Source organism: Somniosus microcephalus, chromosome 23, assembly GCF_052327205.1.
Source record: "Somniosus microcephalus isolate GS21.2 chromosome 23, FLI_Smic_1.0, whole genome shotgun sequence".
Taxonomy (NCBI): Eukaryota; Metazoa; Chordata; class Chondrichthyes; order Squaliformes; family Somniosidae; genus Somniosus; species Somniosus microcephalus.
This window is the reverse complement of record NC_141009.1, coordinates 26,020,796-26,033,830: the sequence shown is the minus strand read 5'-3', so window position 1 is coordinate 26,033,830 and position 13,035 is coordinate 26,020,796. Positions and strand designations below refer to the sequence as shown.

Genomic DNA, 13,035 nt, shown 5'->3' with positions numbered 1-13,035 from the left:
ACTTTACTCTGTGGTGTATTACTGCCGGTCACATTATTGATGGATTTTACAATACGCACTTAGCAATCCTGCAATCCCAACTCTGCTGCCACTCCACCTCACTCCGGAAGGATTGGGCAGCTTAGTGTCTTGTATTTCAAATGTAACACCATTTATTCTACAAAAGGCATTTTTAAACTAGCTTAATTCACACCAACATTAATTTAATGGCAAAGTCCAGTACAGGACTGTCATTGATTTAATCAAAACAGAGGTGGAACAGTATGTATTGATACTAGCTCACATCCCATCCGAGGACTGGAAGTAGCAGGGCAGCTAGTGCATGGTGGACCAAAGCGCTCTGAAAGTTCCAAACTGGTAAAATGTAGCAACGACTAAACTAATTTTAAAACTCAACAGCAAGACACATTAGTCATTGTGCTCATCAGTATTTTCTCTTGAAATATCTAAATCCTTAAGACAAGGAAAAGTAAAGTTCATATCAAACATAACATTTATTGGTCAATACAGTAGAAAATGTTTTCTACACTTACACAGACCAAACAAGGGATTTCAAATAAATAGAAAAATGTTGTGTACTTGGAGAACATTGTATTCATAAACCCCCCTTGACACCCCTAATCTCTCAATTCAGTTCTCCAATCTGGATAGTTCATGCTGAAACTGCAATGGAAAGTATTGAGCCATTAAGAATGTTCACTTCACTCAAGTGAAAATTCTGCACACATTCAAGAATTAAGTCCTTATCATTCAGAGAATTTCCCAAACAGTAAAGTTCAGTCCACTATTTACAAATTAACATATCAAGGGTCCATATGATTACAACTCATCCTTTTCAGTCTCCTCCTCCTCTTCTGGTTGGGATCCAGTTGCACTTCCATACAACTTACTAACAATTGGCTGAACAATCTCTTCAAGTTCCTTCTTCTTAGCTTTGAAGTCTTCTATCTCAGAATCTTGGTGACTTTCAAGCCATTCAATCTTTTCCTCCACAGCTTTCTCTATGGTTTCTTTGTCCTCTGCAGACAGCTTGCCACCAAGTTTTTCTTTATCACCAATCTGGTTCTTCAGAGAGTAAGCATAGCTTTCTAGGTCATTTCTGGAATCAATACGCTCTTTAAGTTTTTGATCCTCTTCAGCAAATTTCTCTGCGTCAGTCACCATCCTGTCAATTTCTTCTGGGGTCAGACGGTTCTGGTCATTTGTAATGGTGATCTTGTTTTTATTTCCAGTGCCTTTGTCTTCAGCTGTAACACGTAGGATTCCATTTACATCTATTTCAAATGTTACTTCAATCTGAGGAACACCACGAGGTGCTGGAGGAATACCAGTCAGGTCAAAGGTACCAAGAAGATGGTTATCTTTGGTCAGTGGACGCTCACCTACAAAACAAAAACAATGTAAGCCTGATGTTGCAAGGATAACTTTCAAAACAAACATCTTGTATATGAAGTTTTGAACTGCTTGGAACAGCCAGTACCACTTTAGCACTGGTTACATGCTGTACAATGCAGTCTGGGGCATAGGAACCCATAGTCATGGAACTCAGTTTAACTTGCATGTTAAGCAAAGTCATGGAAACATGAACAGAACAGAAGCATTAATTTTTTTTAAATGAACAGAAAATGCTTTGAATATGCAGGTCATGCATCTGTAGAGAAAGAAAGTTAACATTTCAGGTCGATGACCTCGAAACATCAGCAACCTGAAATGTCGACTGTTTCTCTCCACAGATGCTGCCTGACCAGAGTATTTCCAGCATTTTCTGTTTATTTCAGATATCCAGCATCTGCAGTATTTTGCTTCAGCGTTAATTTTTTAGTTAGGTAACGCTTAGAACATCTCCACATCTCCTGCTGCAAGTCAAACAAAGTTCAGCATGATCTCTTTTGACCAAACATGGCTATTGAATATCCAACATTAATGCTGGAGACACTACAATGAAATACAATGGCAACCATTCCCTTGCAGTATAATTCTATAATCAGAATCAATGTACAACAAAATCAAAACTTCAACGTCAGGATTAAATGAAGCTGCAATCTACCTTCATACACCTTGATGGTTACAGTGGGTTGGTTGTCAGAGGCAGTTGAGAAGATCTGAGACTTCTTGGTTGGGACCACGGTGTTACGTGGAATTAGCTTGGTCATGACACCACCAACAGTTTCAATTCCAAGAGTCAGAGGGCAAACATCCAGGAGCACAAGATCACCTAATTTTGGGTTCAAGTAGAAAGCAGCAAGTTAGGAAACTAATTAAAGTAAAATGGAATCAGATTCAGTGACATCTTCAAGTCGTCACAAATTAACCTTGTTAAGCCAGAGCACAAGATAATCCATGACACTTACCAGTATCCTCCTCTCCGGATAGGACACCAGCCTGTACTGCTGCACCATATGCCACAGCTTCATCAGGGTTGATTCCACGAGATGGCTCCTTGCCATTGAAAAACTCCTTCACTAGCTGCTGAATTTTAGGAATACGAGTGGAGCCACCTACCAGGACAATTTCATCAATTTCGGTTTTCTTCAGATCAGCATCCTCCATCACTTTCTGTACAGGTTTCATAGTTGATCGGAAGAGATCCTGTTGGTAACATTTTTAGAGCACATTAGCATGCCTTACTTTGTGATTCAATGCACTTACTTTGCACCTCCAGTTTTTACCAAAGTTTGTTGAGTTCTATAATGAAATAAAATATAACTGAGCCAGCATAACCAAATTGCTTGATTGAGAAAGCTGTATTTCTCACATTAATGGTCCAGTTCTCTACTGTAAGTCCCAGCCAGTAAATATTTGTGTTATGACTGAATTTTCATGACAGCAGTTGTCCACACACATCCCCACTAACAAAGATTGGAGTTCATGTTATATCCTAGACATAGTATATCAATAATGATCAGATGGCACCTTGCATCTCACACCCCCCCCCCCCTTTAAAATGAAAACCCTGAAGTTAGTTTACATATTTGAAAAAACATCCCTTTAAGCTCACCTTTTCTTTCTTTCACCTCAGCATTGGCCCATTGACCCAAGTACCAGAGAAGTTTATTTTAGGGCATCAGATTTTCAGCAGCCCTGCCAAGTTTGGACACTTGCAACAAATTCCAGAAACTAGACTTCTGATTTACTAGAAAACCAGGCCATCTCCAAAATGGGCAATGGGTGTAGGGAAGTAGAAATTTGAAGTGTCTTGATTGGGAACAAAGTCTAACACTGGGCATTTAATTTAAATTCCAGCAACCAAGAGTCCAGAGTAATATCTCATCCAGGCCATGTGACTGGTGAGTGTTTTGCAGGACTGGTCTTTTGAATTTGATTTGCTTTTATTACTGCAATTTTCAGCATCAAAAATGTTTAAACAAATATATAAACTAATCACTGTTCAAGGAACCAGGTGAACTTTACTTTGAGATTGTGCAACTGTTGGGTTCAATTTGAATCCAATACAAAAGTCAAAAAAGGTAGAAATATTAAAGAACACTCACCATATTCAGTTCTTCAAACTTTGCACGAGTTAAAGTTTCAGAAAAATCCTCTCCCTCAAAGAAAGATTCAATTTCAATTCTAGCCTGATGTTGGGCAGACAAACCACGTTTGGCTTTTTCAACTTCACGGCGAAGCTTCTGTACGGCTCGGTTATCTTTCCGAACATCTTTTCCAGTTTTCTTTTTGTACAACTTGATGAAGTGCTCCATCACACGTTGGTCAAAATCTTCACCACCTATTAAAGAAATTCTCTTTAGAATTTATGATAATTTAAACAAGTATAATAAATGTTAATGTAACTATATATATTGCCTTACCCAGATGTGTGTCTCCATTTGTAGCAACTACTTCAAAGACACCATTGTCAATAGTAAGCAGGGACACATCAAAAGTACCACCACCAAGGTCAAACACCAAAATGTTCTTTTCACCCTCTCGCTTGTCCAACCCATATGCAATTGCAGCAGCAGTCCTGACGAGACAAGGGGAAACAGTCCAAATGAAGTCTTTCAAACTCTGGATATTAAGAGAATTCCTATTCCTAATATTACACAAGTCTAAATATTAGACAAACAGCCAGGTTCACACTGGGACCATTCGACATTTACTATAGCACACAAGTTTCCAGTGAAAATACTTACGGTTCATTGATGATCCTCATAACATTCAAGCCAGCAATAGTACCAGCATCTTTTGTAGCCTGACGCTGTGCATCATTGAAGTAAGCTGGCACTGTTACTACAGCATGGGTAACCTAAAGATAAAAATAAAGTTAAGTTTCTTTACCAAATAGCAGTACCGTGTGAAATTTTAGCTGTCTGATTTTAACAAGTGCTTTATATTTAACAATATTTAAGTGCGTTATCCTACACCAACAGTGAGAAATGAGCACTTGTGCTTTCAACAATAGCATCTGAATTTAGAAACATAGAAGATAGGAGCAGGAGTAGGCCATTCAACGAGATCATGGCTGATCATCCAAACCCTAGCACCCGGTCCCTACACCGACAGCCATCCTACACAAGCCCGATCCCCGTAACCCCACGTATTTAATACCCCCCTAACACTAAGGGCCAATTTTTGTCATGGCCAATCAACCTAACCCGCACATCTTTGGACTTTGGACATTTGCACTGTAGGAAGATACTTCCCAAATACCAAGTATGCAGACACATTTTCGTGGCCCACTAAGAGTGTCAAGGGGCAACAGCACAACCCCAGCCCATCGGGAAGGGTGTGGCAGACTGAGGGAAGAGGATACAGATCTTAATTGAAACAGTTCAAATTGGAGTCAGATTTTTAAATTTTGTTTATGGACCCGTTCAAGTTTCCAGAAGCTGTGGAAGTAGCTTATTCTATACTTGCAATATTTACTAGTGGCCTTTGAATGCAATAGGCAATACAGTGAGATAGGAAAATGCTCTGCAGTCCAGATGAAGGACCTCCTAAGCAGTCATGATTTGCTTCAGAACGGAACTAGGTACTTCTATGTATAATGAAGTAAACAGCACAGAACAAATGTGTCTTTTCATCTGGTCAGGTTAGAAATTATCTTGAGTATCAATTTCAAATACCTTCTTGCCAAGGTATGCCTCAGCAGTTTCTTTCATCTTGGTCAACACCATAGCAGAGATCTCCTCTGGAGCAAAAGTCTTGACCTGACCAGAAATGTCAATTTGGACATGGGGCTTGTTTTTCTTTTCAATGACCTAAATAAAAAATTAATGTTGAGTTAGAAGACAGTAAAAGAACTTGCATTTGTATAGCATCTTACACAACCTCAGGACACCCCAAAGCTAATGAAATAGGTTTTGAAATGTAGCAGCCAAATTACACAGTATGGTCCCACAAACAAGATGCATGACCAGATGATTCTCTTAGTGCTGACTGAGGGACACCATTAGAACTCAACTGCTCTTCTTGGAAAAGTGCTTTTTTTTTCATCCATGAGGGAGGCAGGGACTCAGTTTAACATCTCATTTGAAAGAGAACCACTAGCAATACATTACACCCCCTGCGCCCCCCTCAGTGACACAATGAAATGTTAGTCTACATTAGGTGTTCAAGTCACTGGAGAGGGGCCTGAACACAACCTTCTGTCTGAGGAAACAGAAGATAGGAGCAGGAGTAGGCCATTCGGCCCCTCGAGCCTGCTCTGCCATTCAATGAGATCATGGCTAATCATCCAAACTCAGTACCCTGCCTTCTCCCCATATTCCTTGAGCCTTAAGATATATATCTAACTCCTTGAATATATTTAATGAATTGGCCTCAACTGCCTTCTGTGGTAGAGAATTCCACAGGTTCACCACTCTCTGGGTGAAGAAATTCCTCATCTGTCCTAAATGGCTTACCCTTTATCCCCATGTAGGAGCATGCTACAAGGCAGACACCTAAATTGAACAGCCACCTGTAAAACATCAAGTATCTTATGGTCTAACATCCCATTGATTACCAGTTAGTTCACAAATAGTCTCACACACACACACACACATACTCCTGCAGATCTAAATGAAGTTAAAATTACTTCACTATACAGGAAACACCCAAACTGAAAATGAAAACATATTTCAAACAATGGAGGAACTACACAATTTTCTTATTACCTTAAAAGGAAAATATTTGAGATCTTGTTGCACGGCAGGATCATTCCATGTGCGCCCAATAAGACGCTTGGCATCAAAAACAGTGTTCTCTGGGTTAGAGGTCAGCTGGTTCTTTGCAGCATCACCTATCAGACGTTCTCCTTCAAGTGTGAAGGCCACATATGATGGAGTGATTCTGTTACCCTGATCATTGGCAATAATTTCCACACGTCCATTTTTGTAGACACCAACACTAGAAAGAGAAACAAGTTAATATTGCCATTTCTTTTAAGTATTATAATTTTGCAGAAGACCACCACAGAAATCTCAAACTTACCATGAGTACGTAGTACCAAGATCAATTCCAACCACAGTGCCAACACTTTCTCGCTTGTCATCCTCATCAGCTAGGACACTGCTAACAAGCAGTAGAAGAAAATATCCTCTCATTGTGAGTCAATTTAGTGCCCTTTAATGTGGTGACTGATAAGCTCTAAAAGAGGGGGGAAATTACCAGGTCAGCAAATAATGCAAAGTATACCATCTTCTATAGAAAACTGCCGTTAAATGGCACTTTTACATCAAATTATTCCAACTTAACATCGATACGTTAATGCTATTAATAAACCCACCATTTGCAACCAAAACCATATACGGTATTGCCAATCTATCCCAGTGAAAGCTTAACACTTAATATTGAAATATAACGTAGAGTTTTCCCAGCGTGAACAAAAGATGATCTCCGTTACAGTCAATCTGAAGCGCCAACTCAACCGGTGCCCCGGAAGCCATTTTATATCAGCCAACGCTGACCTCCTTACCAACCCAACCCTACCGCCGAGCACGGCGGGCCTGCACCACTCTCCCGAGCCGGGGGGACAAATATTTAAAAAAAATTAACGCTCGGGTGAATAATTTTAAGTAGACATAAGCGTTTTGAACGCGCATTATTGTTCAGACGCAACAAGTAACCGGCCGTCGAGGAAAGTCGGCAGCGCCATGCGGCCGCCGCTTGGATCCCGGCCCAAAAACCATGAGCTTCTCGATTCATTCTCGGCAAAACAAAACAAAACAAAATCAGGATGTTGCCAGCGATTGTGCCGCTCTGGGTACGGGCCTATTGACAGGCTATAAAGGCAAGCGCAGCCACTATTATAAGACTAAGCCCCCACTTACCGTACAGCTACTATTGTCATCCCTCACAGATCTGTTACCGTTCAGCCTGCCGCTCCTGCCTTTATATAGAAGCTGGACTTCCTCGTCGTGGAGCGCCGCGATTGGTCGGTGGCCCTCGCGTTGGAGGCCGCTGATTGGGCAGAGGGCCCACGCTGGCCACTCCGGAGGGTGACACGTACGGGCTTTCGGGGGACTCGTCACCGGGGGAGCCCCGCCCCCTGTCCTGCCCCGCGCGCGTGCGCGCCTCTATTGGACCAGCCTTTAAAACCGCCGCCGTCCAATGGCAGCGGCAGCTGCCGCCCAGCTCGAGTGGCCATTGGATCGTTGGCTTGTCAATCATCAGGGACACCCCCCCCCCGCCCCGCTTCGGCCGCCTTGCGCAACGCCGGTTGCAGGCATGTTGCGTGCGTTGTTGTGTCATTCACACACCGCCCCCCCTGCGGTTGTGTAATATTCACCTCCTGAATTACGGTAAGCACTTGTCGCTTGTGAGCCAGGCCCATCTACATTTGGGGTGAACTGTCTAAAAAAGAAGTCTCTAAAATATTGGACATCAAGGGAACGGTAGCATAGTGATCATGTTTTTTTTAATTTATTTTTATTCTTTATTCAAGTACAACAGTACTTATACAACTCATCAATTACAAAGTAAATCCATTGACCACAATAAGAAAAGAATAAAGCCTTAAAAAACAGCTTTATGGTGAATATAAATGCAATGATAAATTTTTACAAATAAATCAATAATATTTACAGTACAAACTACCACTTTATTTCAATATAAACCAAGAAAAAAAACCTGTATCACGCCAGTCCTACTGGCATCATTTACCCATTCAATCGTTCAATCATTCGTTCGCTCAAACGTAAGTTCCATTGTGCGTGCGTGCGTGTGTTAGTGATCATGTTACTGGGCTAGTAGCCCAGAAGCCTGGACTAGTGATCCCGGAGACATGTAGTTCAAATCCCACCAGGGCGGCTGAGGAATTTAATATTCAGTTAATTAAATAAATCTATTATTAATGGAACTACCGGATTGTCATTAAAAAAACCATCTGGTTCACTGGTGTCAGCCGTGGCTCAGTGGGTAGCGCACTTGCCTCTTGAGTCAGAAGGTTGTGGGTTCAAGTCCCACTCCAGGGACTTGAGCACATAAAGCTAGGCTGAGACTCCCAGTGCAGTGCTGAGGGAGTGCTGCAGTGTCAGAGGTGCAGTCTTTCAGATGAGACTTTAAACCATCGGATGAGACTTTAAACCTGCTCTCTCAGGTGGATGTAAAAGATCCCGTGGCACTATTTTGAAGAAGAGCAGGGGAGTTATCCCAGTGTCCTGGCCAATATTAATCCCTCAATCAACATCACTAAAACAGGTTATCTGGTCATTATCACATTGCTGTTTGTGGGGAGCTTGCTGTGCACAACTTGGCTGCTGCGTTTCCCATATTACAACAGTGACTCCACTTCAAAAAGTACTTAATTGGCTGTAAAGCACTTTGAGACGTCCGGTGGTCGTGAAAGGCGCGATATGAATGCAAGTCTTTCTTTCTTAATGCCCTTTTGGGAAGGAAATCTGCTGTCCTTACCCTTACCCTATATGTGACTCCAGACCCACAGCAATGTGGTTGACTCTTAACTGCCCTCTGAAATGGTCCTAGCAAGCCACTCCGTTGTATCAAACTGTTAGGAAAACCTTCCACCTCACAGGCTCACATGTCCTGCATTCCAACAGTGACTCCACTTCAAAAAGTACTTAATTGGCTGTAAAGCGCTTTGAGACGTCCGATGGTCGTGAAAGGCGCTATATAAATGCAAGTCTTTCTTTCAAGGGCAATTAATGCTGGCTTTGCCAGCGATGCCCACATCCCATGAATGAATAAAGAAAAAGTTAAACTAAGAGCTAGAACATCTTTTTCCTTTCCCGTAGTGTTGCAGTGAACGTGGTCTTGGTGCCGTCCTGGTGTCGTTTCGCCTTCTGACAGTGAATAAAATTCTCTCTGATATCTGGCATTTAGTCTGAGATTGGCTTTCATATATTCCAATTTTTTAGGCCTTTCTGCCTTTTATGTAGTCTTAGGTGGTCTCTTTGAAATTTTTCAGCAACCTAATTCCCGAATGACAGAGATAGTTAGTAAAGGTAGCTATTCTACATCAACAGTTGCGTCGAGGTTGTCACGACCCATAAAAATATCAGGACATACCCCAACCAGAAACCCTGGATGAACGGGGAGGTCCGCTCGCTGTTGAAAGCACGCGACGTAGCATTTAAATCTGGCGACGTGGTGGCTTACAGTGCAGCTAGGACCAACCTAAAAAAGGGTATTGGGACTGCCAAAAGGAAACAGACACTGCGGATTGAGGATCATTTCCACAACAACTCGGACCCCCGGCGCATGTGGCAAGGCATCCAGTCGATCACTGACTACAAGAGTAAAAACACCAGCCCCCCGGTTAGCGATGCCTCCCTTCCGGAAGAGCTTAACAACTTCTACGCTCGCTTTGACAGGGACAACAGGGAGCCGGCTACCAAAGCCTTGCCACCCCCGGAAGACCAGGTGCTCACTCTGTCGACCTCCGACGTAAGGGGTGTTCTACGCGGAGTGAACACATGTAAGGCTGCTGGACCTGATAGCATCCCTGGACGGGTACTCAAGGAATGTGCTGATCAGCTGGCTGATGTCTTCACCGCCATCTTCAATCTGTCATTGGCCCAGGCAGTAGTCCCTACATGCTTCAAGACCGCTACCATTATTCCTGTGCCAAAGCAAACGGCTGTGACGTGTCTGAACGACTATCGACCTGTCGCACTCACACCCATCATAATGAAGTGTTTCGAGAGACTGGTCCTGGCTCACATCAAAGCCAGTGTTCCCGCCTCTCTTGACCAACACCAGTTTGCCTATCGTGCAAACAGATCAACAGAGGATGCAATCACAACTGCTCTACACTCTGCACTGAATCACTTAGACGGTAAAGAGACCTACATCAGAATGCTGTTCATAGACTATAGCTCAGCATTCAACACTATCGTCCCCAACAAGCTGGCCACCAAACTCCACACTCTTGGCCTGAACACTTCCCTCTGCAACTGGACCCTGGACTTCCTAACAAACAGACCCCAGTCTGTCAAATTAGGTAACCACACTTCCCCCTCCCCCCCCGACCCTGAACACGGGGGCCCCACAAGGATGTGTGCTGAGCCCCCTCCTCGACTCCCTCTTCACCCACGACTGTGTGGCTGTTCATGGTTCCAACACCATCATCAAGTTTGCGGATGATACCACGGTGGTAGGCCAGATCACCAACAACGATGAGTCAGCCTACAGGGAGGAGGTCCAGCATCTCGTGAAGAGGTGCGCCAATAACAACCTGGCCCTTAACATCAAGAAAACCAAGGAAATCATTGTGGACTTCAGGAAGTCTAAAGGCGGAAGTCACACCCCCATCCACATCCATGGGGCTGTGGTGGAAAGGGTGGACAGCTTTAAGTTCCTCGGAGTCCACATCACGGAAGACCTCTCCTGGTCCCTCAATACCTCCTCTCTGGTGAAGAAGGCCCAGCAGCGCCTATATTTCCTAAGGAGGCTGAAGGGATATAATCTGTCACCCCTGATCCTCTCTAACTTTTACCGCTGCACAATAGAGAGCATCCTGACGAACTGTATCACAGTATGATATGGCAGTTGTAGCTCCTATGACCGGAAAGCCCTACAGCGGGTAGTCAAAACTGCCCAACGCATTACCAGCACCCGGCTACCGACCATAGAGCACATATACCAGAAACGCTGTTTACGGAGGTCACTGACCATCATCAAAGACCCTACCCACCCCAGCCACAGTCTGTTCGCCCCCCTGCCATCTGGGAGACGCTACAGATGCATTCGCACCCGAACGACCAGAATTAGGAACAGCTTCTTTCCCAGGGCTATCATCCTACTGAACTCCACAAATAAACTCTAAAACCTGCACATCTGCCAATGCACTTTATTATGTTTATGTTAGTGTATTACAAGCCAAATGAATGTTGAATGTTTAAATGTCTTAATCTAAATGTACAATCTCGGGAGCCGCAAGCCTACATTTCGTTGTACTGCACTGGTGCACTAACAATGACAATAAAGTTGATTATTATTATTATTTAGCTGAGTTGTACAGGCCACAAAATCTCATGTTCAGTTTCAAATCTGTGCCGATTTAGCTTTTCACCTTGATTATTAGCGTAGGGGCAAAAGTTTGCCTTTGCAACAGGATCAGGTTTGCTCAAGGTGTCCCCATAATTGAGCAGCCTGCCAACACACTTGAAGAATGGTCACTTGGGTGAAATACCAGACCTCAAGAGGTGCGTCCTTGCACTGTACTGTAAACCAGAAAGACACAACACCATCAGGCGAGGAGCAGTGGGAAGAAAGGAGAGATCAACCAAAAGATTCAATCTGTGGAATCTCACAAAAGCTGGTTTGAACTTGCTCAGCAGAATGCAAACAACAAATCAAAGATGATGGGAAGCTCATACCAGGGATGGAAAGTTTTAGTTATGAGGAAAAGCTCGAGATACTGGGGCTCTTTTCGCAGCCAAAGTGGTAGAACAGATATAGGATGGTAGATGGGTTTACGGAAAGAGTTACAGGCTATGGGGATCAGATAGCTGAAGACTGTGCAACTGACTGTATAGCAGAGGGAGAAGGCACTCCCAAGTAGCCCAAAGTTCAAAGCTGTCAGAGACGGACAACGGCAAACTGGTTAAAACTGTTACTTGACCTTTAACTCTGGACTCCCTCCTATTGCCTCCTCTCTACTCCCCATTTACTACCAGGATATATGTATTCCAATCTTGCTATGCAACCAGGCCTATGTAACTTAGGAGTTTTCCCTGTGTCCATTCGCGTACGCATTTAGGCTGCCACTCCGGGCCCGAGCCCACTACTTCTATTTCATCTCTTTTCTCCCCTTTTTTTCTCTTTACCCCTCCTAGAGCCCTCTCTCCTGTCATCATGCCTCCTTTCATTTCTCCCCTCTTGGGTACTCTGCCAATACAAATTCCTGCTCCAACCCTTCAGCATTTCTCAACCTACCTATTCTCCTGCCACTGTCCCAGGCTTAACTACCTCTTAGATAAGCCTACAGCTTCCCTCTGTGCCTCTCTTGGCATACTCCTAAGGGCCCATCGAGGCACTCGTCGCTGCCTCCTTACGAGCAGCAACCCCAAATGCCCCATCTTACTCTGTCGCCAACCTTCCCGCCCAGCGCGCCCGCTGGAGGCTGATCTTTCCTACATCCTTCTCGTCCCACTCGCCCCTCCAAACGATGACCCTGTGGACTCTCCGCCCCCTCCGCATCTCTCTCCAGAATGTTGGTTCACTTGTGAACAAGGCCCTTGCTCCCCATGAGTTTATTATGAATGATTGTGTCAACATCATGGGCTTGACGGAAACCTGGCTGAGGGATGATGACATCTTCCCGCCTTCTCGCCTTCCACCACTTGCCTTGCCCAGACCGCCGCAGTGGCAGTGTGGCTCTTATCACCAAATCACACCTCGGTCTGTCCCCCTATTCCTCTGGCACCTTCTCTTTTGAGCAGCTCACCTTGTTCCACTCCTCTCGCCTCACGTTTAAAATCTTCGTTCTTTAACGTCCACCCAAGTACTAAGGCAAATTTCTCACTGAGACATCTTCACTGCTTTCCTCCGTCAGCCTCTGCACTGAGCGATTTCTCAGCCTTGGTGATTTCAACCTCCATCTCAACTCATCATGCTCTCTCCTCTGAATTCACTGCTCTCCTATCCTCC

At 44.0% G+C, this 13,035-nt stretch overlaps 1 protein-coding gene across 1 annotated transcript; it reads right to left on the bottom strand.

Annotated features, from left to right (window-relative positions):
- Nucleotides 1–475: 475 nt before the first annotated feature.
- hspa5 (heat shock protein family A (Hsp70) member 5) lies at nucleotides 476–7,361 on the bottom strand. Its single transcript, XM_085965637.1, has 10 exons — nucleotides 7,254–7,361; nucleotides 6,415–6,570; nucleotides 6,099–6,330; nucleotides 5,067–5,201; nucleotides 4,134–4,246; nucleotides 3,810–3,964; nucleotides 3,492–3,727; nucleotides 2,352–2,589; nucleotides 2,048–2,215; nucleotides 476–1,382 (listed from the first exon to the last, which is right to left on the bottom strand). Exons 2-10 carry the CDS (start codon nucleotides 6,525–6,527, stop codon nucleotides 820–822), a joined length of 1,953 nt encoding a protein of 650 aa, XP_085821763.1. The 5' UTR covers nucleotides 6,528–6,570; nucleotides 7,254–7,361; the 3' UTR covers nucleotides 476–819.
- Nucleotides 7,362–13,035: the final 5,674 nt, after the last annotated feature.

Coding starts and splice junctions, on each gene's coding strand:
- hspa5 (XM_085965637.1), bottom strand. CDS start 6,527: ATGAGAGGATATTTTCTTCTACTGCTTGTTAGCAGTGTCCTAGCTGAT. Junction 5,202..6,098: donor TCAAATATTTTCCTTTTAAG/GTAATAAGAAAA, acceptor TTTTTTATTTAG/GTCATTGAAAAGAAAAACAA. Junction 2,216..2,351: donor ATCCGGAGAGGAGGATACTG/GTAAGTGTCATG, acceptor ACCCAAAATTAG/GTGATCTTGTGCTCCTGGAT.